We start from the raw sequence: 21,885 nt of genomic DNA, 5'->3' as shown, positions 1-21,885 counted from the left end.
GCAAGCTAAAATAAGGTTACCATAGGTCAGGAGCCTGTCTAGCCACTTAAAAAAAATTTAAAAACAAAAAAAATGTTGATATAGTTGAAACTTTGCCTGTTCTTGCAAGCTATACCCACAATCTGAGTTACAACTTGATTGATTTCTATAACTGCAGCATTTTTACTTCAGGAAACACATCTCCAACGTAACAATGCTGCATGATGACAGCCGATTGGGTGTACATTTATAAAACCCCCAAACAATTCTCTTACCTCCAATCCTCGTTCGGCCGTGCCTGTTCGTATTTCTCTCTAATGTGGGAAACGCCCACATCGGGGTGGAGCCAGTGTACCTGGTCTCGGGACAGACTGTTGCTTAGACGGAGGCCAAAACAGGACGTCCAGCGCACTTTGTGGATGTCCAGAATCTTCTGAATGATTCCCTGCAGAATTAGCATTATTGATATATATCTTCAATCACTTTTCATGCACATTAACATCTATTTTAAATTTTAAACATACAAAATGCAATTAAAATGTCATTTTAGAACAGATTTAATTCTAAACATTTTACCAACAGTGGTAATGTCCTAGTTGTGGTGACCCAAAACATGAATAGCAGTATGGTAACTATTAAATAAAACAGAGAGATGCCCAGTGGACAAAAACATTTAGCAATTCTATGAAGTAGTCAGTCTGTCATACCCCAGTGTGCCAACTGTGCTCATATTTAAGTCTGGCATTTCGCACCAGGTCAACAGGGGCATCAGTCTCATGTGCATGTGTAGGTGACTTCAAGTAATTTAATACGACATCACCACAAAAACAAGCTGACAGACATCACGCACGATAACGTTCAGAGAACCGTCTGTGTTGACATGTACTGAAAAATGCTACAGGGGTCTGACCTACATATAGAAGGAGGGGAGGGAAGAAGAAGGGTATTTGCAGTTACATATCCTGTATGACCAGAGAAGTTTGAGCACCACTAAGTCATTTCTGCGTCATGGGAGTGGATCTAAAAGCATACTGCTGAGTAATCCTTCACTGATACACAGGCATACACGCACCAACAGTGATGCTGCCCTAGGGTTATATGCATTTGAAAGCCAAATTTTGTCATTGTGCTGAGTTTCTTTTATCAGAGAAGAGAGCTAGGACCTTGAGCTGAGGGAAAACAGCAAACATCAACTCTCTACAAGGCAGTGAAATCCTGTGCAAACTCGCTGTACAAAACATTACATTACAACCATATAAATTCATATAAGTTCAGTAGCTGTGGAATAAATGAGCCATATTTGGTATTTGAGAAAAATTGACAAACTAAAATGTCTTTAAATTCTGTAAAGCTACAAAAGGACTTACATGGTGACATGTTTTATTTTTAGCTAGTGTCTCTGAAATATGATGGTAAGATTTATTTTCTAATATAATTTTCTAATATAGGAAAAAAGTGCAAAACCAGAAACCAGACTATTGTCCATTTAGCAGGGCAACTATAGCTCAGTTAGTAGGGCACTTGTCCACATAGCACAGAGTGAGTGGTTTGACTCCCGGTTCCTTCTGGCTACATCCCAAAGTCTCCTCTTGCAAGGCACTAAACCCAAAGTTGCTCACAGTGGGTCATTCCAAAGAATATGGCTACAACATTTTGAAAATTCTTTTGAAGGAATACATAGACTTGGGGATTAGTGTTTAAGCTAGGTTAGGAAACTCAAAAGTATTAAGAGAAGGTCTAAAGAATAGCAGGTTTTGAGCTTTTTCTTGAATTTCTTTGATAATAAGAAAACTATAGATGAACTTCAGGCTTCTCTTTGAGCCTGCGTCTGACTGGAATTAATGTTTGAGGGCCTAAATTGAGCTGTACATTTAAACAAAGTTACACCACATACATATTTAGGGGGAAAAACAGCTTTCCTCACCCTGACATCAGTTGCATCTCCATATCTGATATTGGATGACCAGCAGCTGTGTTCAGTGTTGCTCTCAAAGTAATGGAAGACTTTAAGAACCCTGTCCACAGAGCCAGCCATGGTTCGGTCCGGGCCCCCAGCATTCAGCGGGGACTTAGTGCCTCCCAGTAGGGCATGGTTAAGGTTGGGGTCCAGGTAGGCCGTTGCCATGGTTTTCCCTGCTGACACTGCTGCTGCTAGGTGTCGGTCATATTCTGGGGAGGTGAAAAGAGGAAGTAAGATGTTGACAAACTGAGAAAGAAGTTGGAAAAGGAAAGGATTATTCAAATAATAATCTCTCCCCTATTTTGGTGGGTTTAAACGAATGCTTTCTTTTTATCTCTGCTGTGAGTTGCACATTGAGATACTTGTGATCTTTTGGTTTGAGTCATTGTTTCCACAATTTGCTATGTCCGTCTTGACATTAACATTGCGCAGCTTTTCTTTAGCAAAATGGAATAGAACAATAGTATACCAAAACGAGTACAAAGAAGAAAGGTGCATCAAAGTCAAGGTTTATATGCAAGCATTTGTGTCCATAACACAAAGAAGACAATGGATCGCAGGATGACGTTTTTCCTGATTAAGAAGTCCTGACACATCCTGGAATTTCATGGCAACTGTAGATGGGAATGCCCAACAAAAATACTGTGTGTGTATCAGTGAGCAAGGCATGTGTGCATTTTGTGTGCTGTTGTCAACATGTGTGGAGACCAAGATGTCTTTCACTCTCCGCTTTTCTGCTTCCTTGTCTTGATGTGGCTATTAGAGGAAAATTGATATGTCCTAGCAGGTAATTACACCTGAAAGAGACAGACAGAAACAGAGCTCGAGAGGGAGCGAGAGACAGAGAGCGAGCAAGCGAGAGAAAAAGACATAATAAAAGAGAGATGATGAACACACAGACATTATTCAAAGAAAAGACTTTTCACACTTTTATCGCTCTCTGTCTCTCTCTCTCATAGCAACAGTAGCTTTGGCTGCACACCAAAGTCAGTTCCCATGGAGTCACATGTTGAGGTGGAAGGGCTTCATACTAATATGTCATGTACGTGTGTGTGTGTACGTGTGTGTGCGTGTGTGTGCGTGTGTGTGTGTGTGTGTGTGTGTGTGTGTGTGTGTGTGTGAGTAAAGGAGACTTTATTCGCACCTCTGTCCCAACACATGGGGAAGGGGCTACACCCACTTGTCGCCATGGAAACACATGTCTGTCCCTTCCTGTTTCTGTCTGCACTGAGGACAGACACACAGCTTGCAGCTTCACAACCACGCATCACATACAATACGTGGGCCTCTTGTGTACAAAAGTTACATAAACACTAACTGCACAAACACTCTCCCATAAACCAAATACTGCACACCCACAGGTAGAAATCTTAAACTTTTGTCAACAGCTTTGTTAGCCAACAGTTACTTTCAGAGGCTGAAACCCTCATACAGGCAGATTTCCAGTGTCTTGACTGCATGGAGTGTGAAAATGCTACAGAATCCACTCCCACTGTGAATACATAAAAAGCGTCCATCCATCAACAAAATTCCATCTTTGACAATTCCATCTTTGATAATTCCATCTTTGTCTTCTTAGCATTTTCCTCGTATCCAGAGACAAAAAAGCTCCCGAGATATAAAGTTACTTTCATCCACCAACCATTCTACTTTCTTTCCTCTTCACTTCTGAATTGCTCCTCAGCAGGCTCTCTCTGACAAAAAAACACTGTTTGTTTTTTGCCAGATTTCTGCCCCATGCCTGAACTCCATAGTTACACAGTTGCCGTGGAAGTGTCGAGAGACTTTCGATCAGGAGAGAATTTGTGTCTTTTTCATCCAGTGGCGTTTCTGCGATGGTGAGAAAACTGCTTCTCCAGCAAAAATTCAAAGCCAGATCCAACTTGTACAGTGCAGATCCAAATGCATATCCAGTCAGTAAGTGGTCACAGAGAAGGAGAGACAATTACTATGCTTAAACAGAAGAAGTTATCTTCTTCTCTTGGAAGCCGAAAGCGAGCGAAAAGAGGGAGCCAGATAAACAAAGGAAGCAGACACACAGGGACACAGAGAGACAGAGAAATGCAGCAATTGTTTCAGGATGAATGAGAGGAAAAGGAGGACAGAGCAACAGAACTGAAAGAAAGTTGAGTGGGGAATGAAGAGAGATCAAGGGAGAGAGGGCTGTGGAAGAGCAGGAGGAGCTACAAATTTTCAATATGCTAATCCGGTCGTTTCCATTCATTATAAACCCCTCCCACTGCATATGACGCTGATTTCAGTGAAGCCTTCATCTTCAACCATTAACAATAATGAAGCAAAAAGAAAAAGGACACTATTTGAATGGGAATTATTAAAAGCACATATTCTAAGTTTATGATATAAGTTTATGATATTTATGTATTTACTTAAGATAAAAGCATGTAAAAACAGGAGCATTATCATCAATCACTGGCTAGAACAATAAAGTGTCCATTACCCACATTATCTATTACTACAAAAAAGGCCATTTAAAGCTGGATATCTCCCTGATACAAATATTCTCTTCTTTAAAGAAGGTGACCCAACACCCAAAACTTGTTTATCAATCCAAAAAGCAAACAAACAAAACAAATAAAAAACAAAAAAACACATTTTCTGTTTGCAGCTTCTATCTTCTAAAATCTTACTCCTATTTAAGATTTTGAATATTAGCAAATAAAACAAGCAATATATGTCCTTAGGTTATGGGAAACAACAGATGTTTTTTATTTTAAAGAGCAAACTATTTATTGGAGGATTAAACTACAATAAAAGTCAATAGTTATAGCCACTAACCAAGCCAGATAGAAGCAAATAACCAAAATATGCATATCATTATTTGAATACAGTAGGTCTGTGGAGGACCGAAGAGCCAAGATAAATAAAAAGTGAACAGAAAAAAAAATTAAATCTTTTTGCTCTTTGGCGTACCACCTAAAGTTTATGCAACAATCAATCCACGTCTAAACTCTCTTAATTAGTCAATCACGCTTCATATTGCACATTTAGTCAGTCATTCACCCTGGATTTTGGGGGCTCATACAATTCTCTTGTATCAGAGTTGCTGAGGTGATGCCTTGAGGGCTCATCTTCAAGCTGAAGTGTAAATTTACACTGCAAGCAACTGGCACCTATTGCTGTGTGTTACTGCTAACCAGATGCTAGTCGCCATTAATCTTTTCTAGAACAAAAACATTCACACAGAAAAGTCACAGTCACATGAAAACCGTGTGTGTGTGTGTGTGTGTGTGTGTGTGTGTGTGTGTGTGTGTGTGTGTGTGTGTGTGTCCTATAATTTGTGCTCCATCTCAGGCATTGACCATTGTTATGAAAATATGGTGGGAGTAGGGGGTTTTGGTTGGGAGTGTGTGGGCCATACTGAAAGCCTTTGTCAGAGGGCCGGATGTTGTCATGAATGGGAAGAGCTCTTCTGGGACAAAGCCAAAGCCCTCTCTCTCCCTCTCTCTCTCTCTCTCTCTCATTGTAGACCATGTACAGTGTATGAAGACAATTATTTTAGCAGGAGTAGAAACAAAACTACTAAATGCAAATATATTTAAAAACTGCAAAGATGTGTATAAACCCTAAAAGCTACTTTGATGTATGCCTGCAAAAGTTTTAATAATGAATAACCAGTCTAAAAGGCCTTTACAAGCAAAATAAAAAACAAACAAACTGGTGTTTTAAATAAGCTCACAAACACTGGCATTACCCTTGAACATCCTGTCCACCTATGCCTCTGTAAAGACAATTCCATTGTTATCGTCTTGCTTCCTCACAGGTGACAACATGTACTGTGAATGGTACAATACAATGAGAAATGTGGAAATGTCTAAATGATCATAATGTTGGACAGAGCAAAAAGCTTTAAAGTCAGCTCATCGAGATGTGGGTTATTCATGTGTAAGTTAAAAACTGTGTATTGAGTCTTAGGTCAAATGGTCAACAGAGATGGTTTGTGATATTTACAAAAAGCAGAAAACTGGCGAGTTAATTCATCTGATACGGTCCAGCAAGTTATGCTTTTAGGGCATATACCTCATATCATGATACAGCAACATGCACCACTACTTATTCTTAATTATTTTGTTAAGATTTCAGAGGGAAAAAAAAACACCCTGGGGTTGTTGGGGGATAGATTTGTTCTTTCTACTGTCTTCAAGATGCATATTATGTTTGTGGTGTCTATGGTGTGAAGATTACAAGTAGTTACACACTGTCACTCTGGGTACGTCGATGGCTACACACACTCCTTGTGTAATGTCGCTTGCCTTAAATGTCTTACGCATTCACAAATATGACTCAAACATATGTGTGGGCTGTATATGTTCTCATTAGCATCAACATATAACAAAAGTATCAGAAACTTAAGCTCCAATTTAACACCTATACTCATTACAGACATGTAATTTACATGGTTTTGACTTATTTTAACTGGTCTTTTAATCAATTTTACTTCAATGAAGTGGATTAAAGAAGACATTTATCACAACTCACTTAGGCTCCTGCAACGCACTTTGTGTTGGGCTTAGCCAGATGTTACTTGCTCGGCTACAGCTAGTTAAAAACGTGGCTGTTTAGCTTCATCTGGTACAAAAAAACAAGAGCACATTACTGTTCAGGTCAGAAGATCGCTCACTTTTAGTTGTCCCTAAGAAGAAGAGGAAGCTTCGAGGTGACCACGCATTTTCAGTTGCTCCCCCAAAATTGTGAAACAAGTTGCCCTTGCCCAGGCCAACTCACTTCCTGTTCTTAAATCTTCCCCTAAAACACATTACTTCTCCTGAGAAGTTGGCGTTTACTGTGTTTTACCGTTTCTTTTATATTTGTTTTTGTGTCTTATATCCATAGTTAAGAAAAATAAGGTGCGTTATAAATAAAGTTGGATTGGATTGCACATATAGCCCAGAGCATGTCACAGACTGAAAAGACTTTAAACCGTCCTAGCATTATTGAAACTTTTTACTGAGAAGTGCATTTGATTCAGATTTTTTCAATAGAGCAGTCTTACAATACTTTGTCAGAGTAATACTGCTAAAATTATTGCTTAGCCCTTTGAAAACATCCTTAACTATCATCAACTTAAAAGCAAAGAAAGAGGGCTTTACACATTAACAGTCATAATATATTTGTCCCTTTTGAGAACCTCTGGTGGTCACATAATCACACAATAACTTGCAGCTACAAACAATTTATGAGTAAATAAAGCAGTGGAAAGATCATTAGATTTTTGAGGGTCAACTACTTACCTGTGTAGAAGCCAATCCTTGAAATATCTGGAAGACAAATGGACAAATACCAAAGTTACATGGTCTGTTTAATTGTGCGCGACTGAAAAAAGGAACTCTTTACATCAGCATAGAATAATAATTGAAGTTAAAATGAAGATCCACAGCAGGTGTACACAGAGAACATGCTATCGCTGCTCTACAATAACAATCCAATCAAATAGATTTAAAAATCAATATTCTGTTAACATTTCAACACAATATTGATTGTTATGGTGTTGAATCAACTGTTCATTGGTACTACAATTTACTCCTCCCTCCAGATATGCTTCCCGATTTAAAAGAGCTAATTTTGAAAAATGGGGAAACGGAACTACTGTTCAATGGTTAGAAGTTGTGACAAAAGTATATGACACTGAGTGGGCTATGAGTCGACCCACCTTGCGTTTTTAGTTATGTAGGTTTTACCTTTAAATCAACAGTATCATGGTGACACACGCTTCTCCATTTGCATGCAGGCAAATTACATTATAATGTAGAAATAGTAAATGCATTGCAAACTGACAACGCTTAAGCATGCAAAACAACACTTCTTAGGTGAAAATATTTAACTATACATTTTCAATACTTTACAGAAGCAAATGTTGATTTCTTTTGCAAGTGAGTGGCTAGACTAAAAGGCTACATTATACAGATCCCAAATTCCCACAGGAAGCCTCAGAAAAACCTTCTGGGAACTTGATACCCAGTTAGAGCAATGGGAGAGCTGGGTGTAAGAGGAAGTGATGAGGATAAGTGCTTGAGTGCTATAGACATCCTAATGTACACATAAATACTGGGTAAGCATATGCACACACACTGTACAATGATGGCAGGAATGTCAACATATATGATAATATGGTAGTGGAAAATCCACACAAAGAAAAGAATTGCAAAGAAGATGACTCGTGGCGAGTTTATTATACACAAACCCACTGTAATCTAAAACCAGGAGGTTTTTAGTAAATTTTGGATTATATGCCCATGTAGATAATTTTAAAATAAGATAATGCAAGTGTGAACAATTTCATGTATAATCTACTTTCATTTTGTCTTTACTTGGTCTGCAGCGAAGTCAAAATTTAAGTATGACCATTCTGCTGCCCAAAGAGATATTGTAAGTTTATGATGACCTTAGTTATTCATATGTAATGATTTCTCCTAAATCTGGAGGCACAATAATTTTCAAATGTAACTACATTTCTTGACTATAGAAAGTGGCTAAAATAAATTCATAAATGATGGCAGATTCAGACTTTAAATATAATAACACACAGTGATCTGAAATGGATAACACCATCTGTCTCGTGGAAGCAGCCTCTAACTGCTTGTCTCTCTTGTTAGAGTGCTGTGTAGGTTATTTGATACCCAGGAGTCTAGACTAAAGACAGACATTTTCATCTATGAGAAACAATATCAGACGAGCTGTTGTATAAAGATTGCACCTTTTTTTTCTATTATTTAAAACACGTTATATTGAAATATTTTGTTAACATGCATTTTTGCTTTTTTGTTTTTATTGTTTGTAAAACCAATCATTTTTTTCCATGCATTGTGCCATCAGTGCTAATTACATATCAGTCTTTCAGCCTGTTTAACAGCCTTCATTGCACATATATCAAAGGGGCCACGGCTCTTACACACACACACACCGAGTCACACACAAACTCACTCACTCTTGTGGGCTGGCAGGTGGCCCAAAACACCTGCTCTTCAATAGCATGTCAAGAACAAGAAACAAGACAATAGGTGCAAAATGTTAAAGACAAATTGTGCGGTCTAGCAGTTATTACTTAATATTAATCACTAAATTCACAATAATAAATAATAAGAGATGACTGGTGCTGAAGACATTTTAAACGAACTGTGCTGTTTCAGTCACACCAACTGTTTTCTTACTGTGCGTTCATACACAACCTACTCTCAGATGGCATAAAGACTGAGTCTTATTAATAAACAAAATCTCCCTCAGAATTACAGCTTTCAGCAAAGAAATAAGCATAACAGATACGGTAAACAAATTTGGATAAATCCGAATGTTTCAGATTCAGATTTGTGATGGTAGTACGTTCTGACTGCTGCATGGTGGTCCTACCAATGCGCGCACTTTTACAAATATATATCAACACACATATACATTGTTCTCAGGCTGAATGTCTTCAAGCTGCATATAACTGCTAACCTGAGGTTTAGGGGTGACAGTAATTAGACAGAACAATGAAGTGTCTGCTATGCAGTGGTGTTAAAACTACTGGGTTCAGATAAGTAGCTTACTGAAAATAATATATTGAGAGATCTCTTAAAGGTGGAGACAGTTACAAAGGAAAATCAAGAAAGTCTCAAACAGAGAGGTTGAAAAGCAACATTTTTTTGTGCTCTGTTAAGAAGCCCATCTGCTCATCAAATGAAATTACAGTTATCAGAGCTAAATAACATGTTTTAACATTACACCCAGGTGTTTTCTATTTAATCCGTATCTTTGTGTCTAGTAACCCTTCCGAACAGGATGGCAGAACCAGACTTCGGTGTTTGGGATTAACATGCACTGTATATGTATGTGAAATGAATATATGTAAAATGAAAAGGCTGATGCAACTGTTACATTGGCTAAACAGCAGTTAAAGCAGTGCAGCTTAGTGCAGCACTGACACATTTAACTGGCTGAAGAGAAATGGAGACAGATGTGCTTTTCCCACAACAGATAAAACACCTCTTCAATATGAATCAACTGAATTAACCTGAGGAGAGCAGACAGCCGTTCTTTCTCCCTGCTGATGGCAAGCCTTCAAGCTGAGCTGGCTCACACTCGCATGTGGGTGTACATGTGTGCGGGTACAGTTTAAACCAGAAGTTTACATACAGTCTATAAAAAGACACTTAACCTTTCCCCCCCCCCCCCTCACTGTCTGACATTAAATTACACTTAACGTTTTGTGTTTTAGGTCAGTTAGGCTTAGCAAAATTAATTATATTTGCTAAATGCCAGAATAATGAGAGTCAGACGTTTGCATACACTTCCTTAGCATGTGGTAGCATTGCCATTGAACTGTATGACTTGGGTCAAATGTTTTGGATATCCTCCCACAAGCTTCTCACAATAGTTTGCTGAAATGTTTGCCCACTCCTCTTGACAGAACTGGTGTAAATGAGTCAGGTGTGTAGGCGGCCTTGCCACACACCTTTTTCAGCTCTGCCCACAAATTTTCTAAAGGATTAAGATCAGGGCTTTGTGATGGCCACTCCAAAACATTGACTTTGTCCTTCAGCCACTTTGTAACTAATTTCACAGTATGCTTAGGGTCATTGTCCATTTGGAAGATCTAATTCCACACAAGCCTTAACAACCTGGCTGATGTTTTGAGATGTTGTTTCAATATTTCTACATAATGTTCTTTCCTCATGATGCCATCTATTTTAAGTGTAGCAGTCCCTCCTGCAGCAAAAGACCCACGCAATATGATGCTGCAACCCCCATACTTCACGGTTAAAATGGTGTTCAACCGTGCTTTCAAGCTTCCCCCTTTTTCCTCCAAATGTAACGATAGTTATTACGGCCAGACAGTTAATTTTACATTCATCAGACCACAGAACAAAGCAGTCTCCAAAAATTAAGGTGTTTGTCCCAGTGTACACCAGCCTGACCCAGCCTCTTCACAAGTTGTTTTGCTTTTTTCCTGGGGTTGATATGCAAATTTCACACCAAAGCACGTTCATCTTTGGGACACAGAACCTGTCTCCCTCCTCAGCAGTATGATGGCTGGACATTCCCATGGTGTTTATACTTGCATATAATAGTTTGAACAGATAAACATGGCACCTTCAGGCATTTAAAAATTTTACCCTAGGTTGAACCTAGACTGGTCCACAATTCTCTTCCTGATGTCTTGGCTGATTTATTTAGATTTTCCCATGATAAACTTTTCCTGTTTTAGGTGAGGTAGGAATACCAAAATAATTTCTATTTGCTAAATGCCAGAGTAATGAGAGAAAGAATTTTGTTATTTTACTTTTTTCATAGCCAGAAGTTTACATACACAAAGATCACTATGCCTTTGATATCACAAAAGGAAGCAGTGTGTTTGAGATGTGCCTTAAAATACAGTTGTGCCTCCAATTAACGCAAATGTTGTCTATTAATCTATAAGAAGCTTCCAAAGCCATGACATCATCATCTGGACTTTTCCAAATTGCTTAAAGGCGTAGTGATCTTTGTGTATGTAAACTTCTGGCTTTGAAAAAAGTAATAAACAAAATTCTTTCTCTCATTACTCTGGCATTTAGCAAATAGAATTTATTTTGGTATTCCTACCTCACCTAAAACAGGAAAAGTTTAGTTGATTTAATGTCAGGCAGTTAAAAAATAAAAAAGTAACATCTGTCTTTTTGTACAGTGTATGTATACATCTGGATTCAACTGTATACATCTGTGATACCCTCTGGTTAGAATTGCATTGTATATGACTCTGGATCTCACACATATTTTACGTAACATTTGAGGCACACTACCTGCATAAGGTATTTGCACCATTTTGATTTTGACCCAAGTAAAAATTATTGCATATGATGGGGGACAAGTCGGAAAAAAGCAAGTGGGTTTTCTTGTAATTATTAAGATTCAGAAAAACGCAGACAAAGTTTTCAAAACCTGACACTAAGACAACAAAATGCATTGCATACAGGCAAGCAAACACACACAAACAGATGATGCATACTCCAGATAAGTCCTACATGCAAGCAACATAATAAGGTCACACTAATGCATGACTGCTCATACACATTTATGTGCACAAGTGCACACTCTGTGACACACTCATTCACTCAAGTGTGTATATTTAAGGTGCAGTGATAATAATCATCTTAATGTACCACACTTACACCAGATACACCATGTATAATTCAACACAACAGACTGAGGGCAAATGGACTGGTGAGATAGCTAAAAGATACAGTCAGATTTATAGAGATATATTAGCAAAAATTGAGTATTAAAGACAATAGTATTTATAAATGTTTGCACATTAATAAAATGACCTGGAAATAAGAATTGTTCACACACACACACACACACACACACACACACACACACACACACACACACACACACACACACACACACACACACACACACACACACACACACACACACACACACACACACACACACACACACACACACACACACACACACACACACACACACACACACACACACACGGGACCAGGAGTTGAACCATTTTCCCTGTGGTATGGATGACTGCCTTACCAACTGAGCTACAGTTGTTATGCAGTATGCTACCTAAATTGGTGCGGGTCCTGCTGCTTATGGAGGCCGCCATTATTTACCGGAGGACAAACCAAAAACTGTCTATAGAGGTAATTTCATATTTTTTAGTTAAGCTTGAATTTAGAGACTGCTTAGTCTGGTCTCCAGAAAGATTTAAATTTAAGAGACAAATTTCAAACATGGTCACATTTCAACAAGAGTCTGTGTAAAAAGCACAAACATAAACTTGTTCCACATATGGACTCCAGAAAATGGCAGGAGAAATTGTCTGAAGTAGTGTTTCGTACATCTAGCACACAGCTGTAGACTGTCCAAGTGAGAATGCCCTCACTGGCAAAAACCTGCTCAGTTTTAGTGCGTGATCAGCACACACAAGAGGCACAATATTGCTGTGGGAAATATTCCTGCTCAAACTCACACCTACTGGCAATTAAGAGTCACCAATTACATATTATGCATGGACTTTGAGAGGAAACTGAAGTACCCGAAAAAAAAAAAACAATGCAAGCACAGGGAGAACATGCAAACTCCACACAAAACTCCAAACTCCCACTGCCGGCTAGGGACGCAAACCCACAACCTTTTAGCTGTCAGGCCACAGTGCCATTCTGCCTTAAGTGATCCAGCTTACAGTCTGCTTTCTCGAGAAAGGGGATTTCTTAAGTGTCATGCAAACCGGAAAGCTGGTTTCTGAAATCAGGGTAGGGGATTAAGGAAACCGGGTTTACACAAGTACGTTTCTGTCAGAGAACACCAATTTGTTTGCCATGAATAGGCCTAACCAGGTTTTTAAAATCATCTTTCTCCAACAGCACATGTGCGTAACAAAAGGCTACAGATGGGAACATGCAGCTGACTAAGTGGAGAAGAAATCATTCGCATCCACACAGTCCGTTTGTAAAATGGGTTTAAAATGATAGTTGGTTTCCTAAAAGATCAAAATACTACACAATACTAATAAGTGAGTAAAGCAAACTACTGTACAAGCTGCATTTGTTTGACCAGATAAGGATAAATTATTTGAAAGGTAAATAAAAGGTGCAGAGCCCTGTTTGAATGAACTAGGGAAGTTGTACATTTGCTTTCAGTTCATCACATTTACATGAATTTGTGAACCAAGATCGTCTTATTAAAACTGTAAAATATAGATTATCCATTCATACATTATCTCTAAACAGTTGAAATCGCAGTGAGCTGGAGCCCACTGCAGCTTTTATAAGTGGAGTACACCCTGGACAGGTTTCTAGTTTACCTCAGACAATCACAACCACCACGTACAGACAACCATTTACACTCACAATGGCACCTACGGCAATATACTCACCAATTAACTTAACATGCAAATCTTTGGACTGAGGGAGGAGACCATGCAAGCACGGGAAGAAACTAGAAACTCCATAAAGAAAGGCTGCATCCGGCCGGGATTTGAACCGGGGACCTTCTAGTTGTTACGCAGCTGTGCTAACCACTCCCCCACTATGCTGCCCAATTATATAACGTAAAATCAAAATTCTGCAGGATTGTTACTTCAAGCTTATATTTACACACATTGTATACAAATACACACTAACATTAACACATGTTCTGCATAAGATTGCAACATTTGAACACAACTCAACCTAATTCAATACACAAATCTCTCTCCCTCACATATGATGCTTTAAACACACAGCCAGTGCTAACTCCTGTCATCGTTGCACACTTCAAGTTGAAACCTCCTACACACATGCAACTCACTTGTCAAAACACACACCTCCATCACAAAGACAAAAGAAGTCAACAAAATAGAAGAGAAGATCAGTTGCCAGAAACTTATTTTGTAACCCTCTTCCTCCACTACTTCATCATCATCACTACAAATTTGTATTATTTATCACAAATATATTTTTTTCTTATTAAAATCATCATCATTACAACTACAGTAATCAACATTTTTCATCTCTACTTTTTCCAGCAACAGTATTTGAAGGTGATTTTACCTAAAATGTACAACTATAACTAAGCCTTTCCAATACATGTCTACACATATCTACAGTATGTTGGTATTGCATATAAAGACAGTTCACACATAATTGTTTAAGTTTAAAGGCAGTGAATAATACAAATATTGTTTATGGCAAAAAGCTAAAAGTTAAAATGGTTTCATTCATACATTTAAGTGCACATATAATAACACTATTTCACAAACATGCATCCAGCTGCTCGTAATACAGAATGATAAAAATCCACTCTTACCATGATACAGTCCCTCCATTTAGTCCAGAGGAAAAGACAGGAGATGAGAAATAAAATGCAATCCCCTGACAGATAACTAAATTAGAAAAAGCCAAAACCCTGTGCTTCTGTGGTCTTTCTGATGTGCTAGCCAGCTAAGTCACTAATGATGGCTAATGTCAGCTTAAGCTTAGAACCCAGCCTCCTCCCTCTGCTTCCTCTACTACGGCAACTGCTACTAATACACAGTCACACACATTCAGAGCAGTGCAAGTACATAGAAGAGGGAAAGGAGAGTGGGGGGGGAGAGAGAGAGAGAACAAGAGTGAGAGAAGCAGTAGGGTATACGAGTCCGAAAGGGGGAGGGAGGTGGAAGACAGAAAAAGAGGAGTAAGGAGGGAGAGGGTGGGAGGGGGAGGGTGTCTTTGTCTCCCAAGGGAGGATAGAGGGGGAGAGGAAAAGAGAGCCAGATGTACAAGAGACACAGAAAAGCATGTGTGGAGGAAAATACATAGTAAGATATATAAAAAGAAAAAAGCGACAACTACAAAAAAGGAAGTGAGGAACAAAAAAAAGGCAGTTGAACAAAATGGAAAAAAGCATTTAAAGACAAAAGGAAAGAATTTAGGTTCAAAGTTGGTGCTGAAAATGACATAACAAGAGAGGGCCAAGAGTGTGGATTATTTAAACAATATGTATGTGAGCTGTGTTGCCTTTGGCTAATCTGCCTCTCCGACACAAATTCATCCCCGAGGTGCTACTAAGTTAGTCATGACACACTGATCACAACTCAACACTATTGTACAGAGATCCTCAACTTCAGAACGAATATAAAAACAAAAGGAAATGGGGTCATGGGAAAAAGCAGTGAATTGTTTTACTGATTGTATGTGTGCACTCTTAATCTAGTTATACTGTAGTCAAACCACATGAAGAGGCATAAAGGAGGGTAAATCCACCTCAACCCATTTTGCGCAGTTTTATTTTTATTTCTGGAGAGTTTACTTTCAATCTAGGCCTGAATCATGACAAGTACTTAATAATCAATAACATAGGATATAATTTAAACATGCTCACAGGTAAACATATATAATTTATAGGAATGTGTTATTTTAGGCTTCAACAAGACTGAGGTTCACCAGCTCCGTTAGGCTGTAATCAGGTACAGTGGTGCTTAGTGCTAAATTAATATTATTACAATATATTATTATGTTAACTCACTGATGCTTAGTAGACTTGTTAATAAGCTTAAATTGAATTGTTCAAGTGAAGCTATCCACATGACCTTTTTCACTCTAAAAGGCAGACAGACACACACATACAGGGAGATATACAAGATGAGAGTTGCAGGAGTAAAGCAGATTAATGAGCCACTGGATTAGTAGGCCAAGATGTCACACACACACACTAACACTCACACATACACACCATACTCTGACTCTCATTTAGAAGATAGATCTAAGCTCTGTCCTTCTGTCTCTCGCTTTTTGTTCCTGCTGGATGAACTGGTGTATTAACATCGCCCTCTGGAGGTAATACATTTCAAATGTCATATAGTCAAGAACAAACATGCTGCTGAGGGAAAAAACTCCAAAAGGCCCTTTTCCCTTTAGTTCACGGGCCACAGGGTTCTCTATGATCTCCATTCTGCTTAAACATTCGAATTATAAATCATGAAAAACAACAAAACCTCTACACCCATCCACATAATGCACTTTGTATAATCTACTCATAGTTTTAAGTTTTCCAAAGTCAGCAAACATTTTGCCAGAACCTCTCAGCATAGAGAAAGTCAAATGCTGTTTTCAAGCATCAAATTTCCGTTTGTAATTCCAACATTACTGATTATAAACAAACACAAACAGAGTAAGACAGACAGTTCTTCAATTGCCTTTTATACATGAGTATCTGTTGGTGATTAATCACACAGGCCGTCACACACTGTGGCATTACACCAATATCTGAACTCAGCAGTTCCAGTTAATGGAGGCACACCAGTCAGTGATGTCATACCTATGGCTTGTATCCAGGTGTTTCATTGTTAAACTGTGTCTCTGTGTGTGGCTGGGCATGAATCTACAAAAGAGATGAGGTCATAGGACTTGCCCAGTAGACACTGATGATCTCTTACTGTCTCTCTCTCTGACTAAGTAATGTCTTGTTTCTGTTTCTAGTTTTAACCAGTCCCTCAATATAGCAGCTTGATATTCTTTATTGTCTTTAAACAGTGTGTAGAGTATTTGGCCCAATGACTGAATTGCAATGTTAGAGACAAAACAAACACCAAAAGAAAAAAAAAAAAAAAAAAAAAAAACACTGTGCCTCTCTGGCAATGATTAAGCCAATGAGCTTTGTTTAGCTACTTTGTTAAAGTAATAAAACCCATCTGTCAGCTCTAAATCTCACAATTTAACCTGTTTTGTCTCATTTATTTAATCTGTACAAAAAACACACTAGTTTTCCCTATATTATCACTGGCCTGGCAGGCTGTCATGCTAAGGAGACCTCCTGCCAGAAAGGTGTTTTGGAAATCTAATACCATCCAATATAGTCTAATTTGAAGTTAATCATTTGAGTATGGGATTCTCTGTCAGATCTCTCTCTGTCTCTCCTCCGTGGTTTAATTTAATTTACTTCTGAATAAATTCACTCTGTTTTTTTTTTTCAACCAAACGCAGTAATATGTGAAAAGATTAATGAGAGTGGCCTGAGAATACCCCTTTTAATCGATATTATCTGTACCCAGAGGTTGATAGAAACAAGGTGTTATTTTCATTGATTTTTTATTCAGGCTTCTTCAGGTTAAAATACATTTATGGTATGTATTCTTGTGTTTTTCAATTTCAATAATTCACATATTACCATGTAGTTAGAGTCAGAATAGTTTAGCATTCTTTGTGTTGTAGTGAAGATTTAGTACATTCAACTAACATGAGTAAAATCTAATTATTTGACTGCTATTAATTCTACTGTGAGCATGGCACCACCTAAGAAAAGAAAGCCAGGGGACAATCAGCTAAAAATAACTTGTCTCTAAAACTCCAGAGACAAGTGAAGATGAGAAAGAGAGGAGAGAGGTAGAAGACGTGTTAGCATAAGCATCAGTGACCCAGGCATACAGGGTATGGGTCAAACTCAAGCCGTAGGTGAATCATAAGTTCTGTGTTGTGTGACATAATTAATAACTTAATATTTTAGCACATGTACGAAAACCCTCTATGAGCCTTTTGCCACCATGCCTGAAATTCTTCTAGGACAGATTGCCAGTCGACTCCAGGAAGTCACTGCATCAATCGGGAAATTTGTCCAGCATATAACACCCCAGGAAGAAAATACTTGGTGTTAAAGGGAATATAAGCATCCTGAACAGCATCATTTATGCTCTGGAGTTTTTATGGTTTAATCAATACTCTGACCCATGTATTTTACCGCTTAAACAATGTGCATTTATTGTCTCAGATGTGTCCTGAGACATAACTCAACAGCTGAACAAAGAGACAATGCACAGTAGGGGTAAAGGAAAACTACCATCAATGTTTTTTTTTTCTGTTCACAAATGAAACATCCTGCCTATGAAGACAAAAGTAGATAGTTTGGTTCATGATCAATGTGTAGTGACACAATATATCTACACACAGATAATGTTTCCAAGCGTTTACAAACTATGGATATAATAAATCTTGGGGCCTTTTCGTCTTCTCTTCATCTTATTGCCTCATCGCTCCCTTTCAGTTTAGCTCACTTTTCCTCTACCCAGCTTTCTCCTCCCACCCCTTTTCTGTCTATATAACAAAGCCCAACAATTACTTCTTTCTCTCTTACCCACTCTGACTCACTGCAATGTCATCAGGCCTACTGTACTCTCAAACACAACACAGAGAGCGAGAGGAAAAACTTTTATACAGTATATGCTGCTGTAAACCAATGGGAACAGTCATTTTTCAAGTCATCTGGGTTTGCTCAGAGTTTACCTATACATACTGTACATATATACACCAGAGGGTCTCACTATGTCCCACTTCCATTAATCACTAGCTGATGTACTGCACCAGTGACCTGCATGACGGAAGACGCCTTACTTCAGATGTTTGTGGGTTATGTTCATCGTCTGTGTGCCCGTGTATGTGTGTGCGGGCATCTGTGTGTATCCCCAAAGGAGGACAGTCATTAACTATGATGTCATTTCCTGTCATTGTAGCAAATTTCAGCGCACACAGTAGGCAAACTATTCTGCACAGTAGTCCATCTACACAAACACACACACACACACACACACACACACACACACTAAAGCAACTGTAAACTGTACAGTAAAGCTAAGAAAACCCACTAAAAATGCTGTCTTCTATTTAACTTGTTTAAATGTTTTGTAACTTTGAACAAATGAGAAATGTAAAACTGTAAATAAAATACCTGCCTGTCTGTATAAATTGGCATACAAATTGCCAATCCAACTACACATATTTTTAAAATTTATATCAGGTTATATAATGTTTTACAGAAATGGCTTTGGCGAAGTAGCTAGCCCATGTATGTTTGTATGTATGTATGTATGGTGAATTCCATTGCAAATGCTTGGAAGATCACACATATGGCATTTTAGACACGTCTCCTATGTCAGTGATATTTAATAGTATCTGCGTTAATTATACAATACAGACCACTGATAAATCTAAAAATAAAATAAATAAAAGGAAAGAAATGGATAAGGCTTTATGTGGTCCGTAAACTAAAACAAATTCCAGTCAGAGATTCACCAAAGCAACAGTTTCTTCCCCAGAAGAAAACTCAACTCACAATCATCTAAATATCAAAGGTTGATACCATGTCAGCAATACAATTGAATTTTATTTTTTGGTATAATAAGCACACATATACTATGCCAAGGTAACAAATGCACGCAGACACTGCAAGTGGCAGGTGTCCACTGTCTTACTGTACAATTCCACCTTAATTAGCAAACACACAAATACCAGCCCATACACACATTGCCTTACCAACTTAATAGTTCAAAGAAACTTTTAGCTGACAAGCCTAAGATGATGCTTATTTATGCTATCTTGGGTAAAGCACCATTACCAAAGTGCACCTATTCACAAACATATACACACAAACACTTAGAGAGGTCTCAGTAGAATTCCTGCTGCAGAGAGGAAGAAGGCGTTTTTTCTTTCAGCTCCTGAGGGATGCAGAATGTTTTAGGATGTACAGTAACTGCACTATGAGAGAGACAGAGTATGTGTGTTGGTGTGTGTGTTGCTTCCTGAATGCAACCAACCCAGAATCAAAGTGTACGGACCTTCATTAGCCTCCCGTCTTCAAACACACACATACGGAGTTTCCTTTGCAGCTGAAACCACAAGCAGGAGGATGCTGGGGAATAAGCTCAGCGGAAGACAGAAGTTTAATTTATAGATTGAGGACATACACATGTCAGCACTTGCTCAAACACAGACATATGCACACACATACTGCACCTACACACACTATGTCATTCATATATCCAAAATAAGTTACCAAAACAAAGAATCCCAGTTACTGAGTTCCACTGTTCATTCATGCTTTTTTTTTTTTTTTTTTTTTTTTTTTTTGTCTTGAGGTGAATTAGCAAACTGCATTCATACATCCGTTGAGGACATGAGAAAACAGCTTATACCTGCTCACACCTGCATTTATTTAGGCAGTAGGCACTGGAAAAAACACGGCCGCTGAGTTTGGTAGGAAAACAGCAATTGCTGCAAATGCTGAAACTGCAAAGAAACCAATAGAGTTGCTCCCACCCCACAAGTTACTTCATTTGGTATCATGAATTCCTCATGACACACACAGACTCTTATTCAGGGCCTCAACATACCTCCACATACACAGTAAGTGTCTCCCTTGATTGCCATCACTAGTTAGAGCCATTATGAGTCACACCACATACTGAAATCTACTGACACTAAATGTTTCTCTACCATTTTTCTCAGTATTTGCAAAAATTTGACTAAAAATGTATGAATCTGTAGTAGATAACTGCACAGAATAGAAAAGGAAAATAACAAATTTAGCAAAACTCAGTACAACCTTGTGGGGAAATTAAAGACAAAAACATAATACATAGCACTCTCTGCAAAGTAGTGGACTGCTCCTGTAAGATCTCTGAGTGTAGTCAAGTGTTTCTATAAATACAGGCTTCCTGCACTGCTTCGCAATTTACACACACGCGGGGGTGCGCACGCAGGCACGCACTCACACACAAATCAAATCATAAAAGTATAGCTATTCACTCTAAACGTTTACTAATTTTCTAGTAACATCTTACTGACACATATCACTAAGTCAAAATAAATGAACAATATGGATTATGCAACACATAATGCTCAAACAGAATTGCACACAAAAAAAGTAGATGATCTATATAAAAGGAATTTCCCAGAACAATGCAATGGAGTCTGTCTAATTGACTAAAGCGAAACATCTTTCTAAGCCTTTAGTCACTATCAACATGTGGGACAAAGCATTAAAACTCTGGCTAGCTGCAGGATAGGAAGTAGTGTCTACAGGACATCATCCTGCCAAAGACTTCCTTCTCACCAGAACAGCTATGATTCAGGTGACAAGCATTTCCCAGATTTTGCTTGCACACTGAAACAACTACCTAATGCTTTTCCCATTGAATAAGAGCCAATATGTCTTTATACTAACATAATCAGTCAGTCAATCTGTAAAATGACACAGTAACCAAACTGTGGAGGTGCATCTAGAAATTAAACCATTAAGAAACAAGCATTTCTGCACAGTCCTTGATCCCATCAGTTGATGTATAAGCATGCAGACCACCATTCCTTTTCTTATACGGTCTGAAGCCTCAATGGCCCCAGTATACTTCAACTCATCAGCATGTTCTTGCATCTGGACTATTAAGTAGAGGCGAATAAAGCTCAGCAGCACCTCAGCACTTTCAAAGTGGTAAAATGCAGAACACAGAGCATACTTCTGTGAAGATTAACTCAAATTTGACAACAACTTTGAACTTTGAGTGACTTCACATGTGTGATTTGGCTACTTAAGATTAAAGCAAAACAGTTTTCCACACCAAATCTTGGACAGGCTTTAAAGGTTTTTGTCCAGCGGGCAAGGAAATGTAAACGACCTGTACCATGGATTAAGTTAGTGAATAACTGTTTAATCAGAGACAA

General features: G+C 38.4%; 1 protein-coding gene across 21 annotated transcripts in view; it reads right to left on the bottom strand.

The window, feature by feature from the left end:
- Positions 1–21,885, bottom strand: part of ptk2aa (protein tyrosine kinase 2aa) — a 61,979-nt gene that overhangs the window by 39,180 nt on the left and 914 nt on the right. For 8 of the 21 annotated variants that reach the window (XM_067499442.1, XM_067499463.1, XM_067499482.1 and 5 more), the window contains exons 1-3: positions 3,084–3,338; positions 1,904–2,148; positions 255–424 (exon numbers count right to left, since the gene is read on the bottom strand). In XM_067499442.1, coding sequence (XP_067355543.1) covers positions 255–424; positions 1,904–2,148; positions 3,084–3,207 — 539 coding nt within the window. In that variant the 5' untranslated portion in view covers positions 3,208–3,338. The other 13 variants (XM_067499523.1, XM_067499542.1, XM_067499560.1 and 10 more) reach the window with 11 other exon arrangements.

Source organism: Channa argus, chromosome 1, assembly GCF_033026475.1.
Source record: "Channa argus isolate prfri chromosome 1, Channa argus male v1.0, whole genome shotgun sequence".
NCBI classification, from domain to species: Eukaryota; Metazoa; Chordata; class Actinopteri; order Anabantiformes; family Channidae; genus Channa; species Channa argus.
The sequence above is the reverse complement of the archived record's forward strand: the minus strand, read 5'-3'. Positions and strand labels throughout refer to the sequence as shown.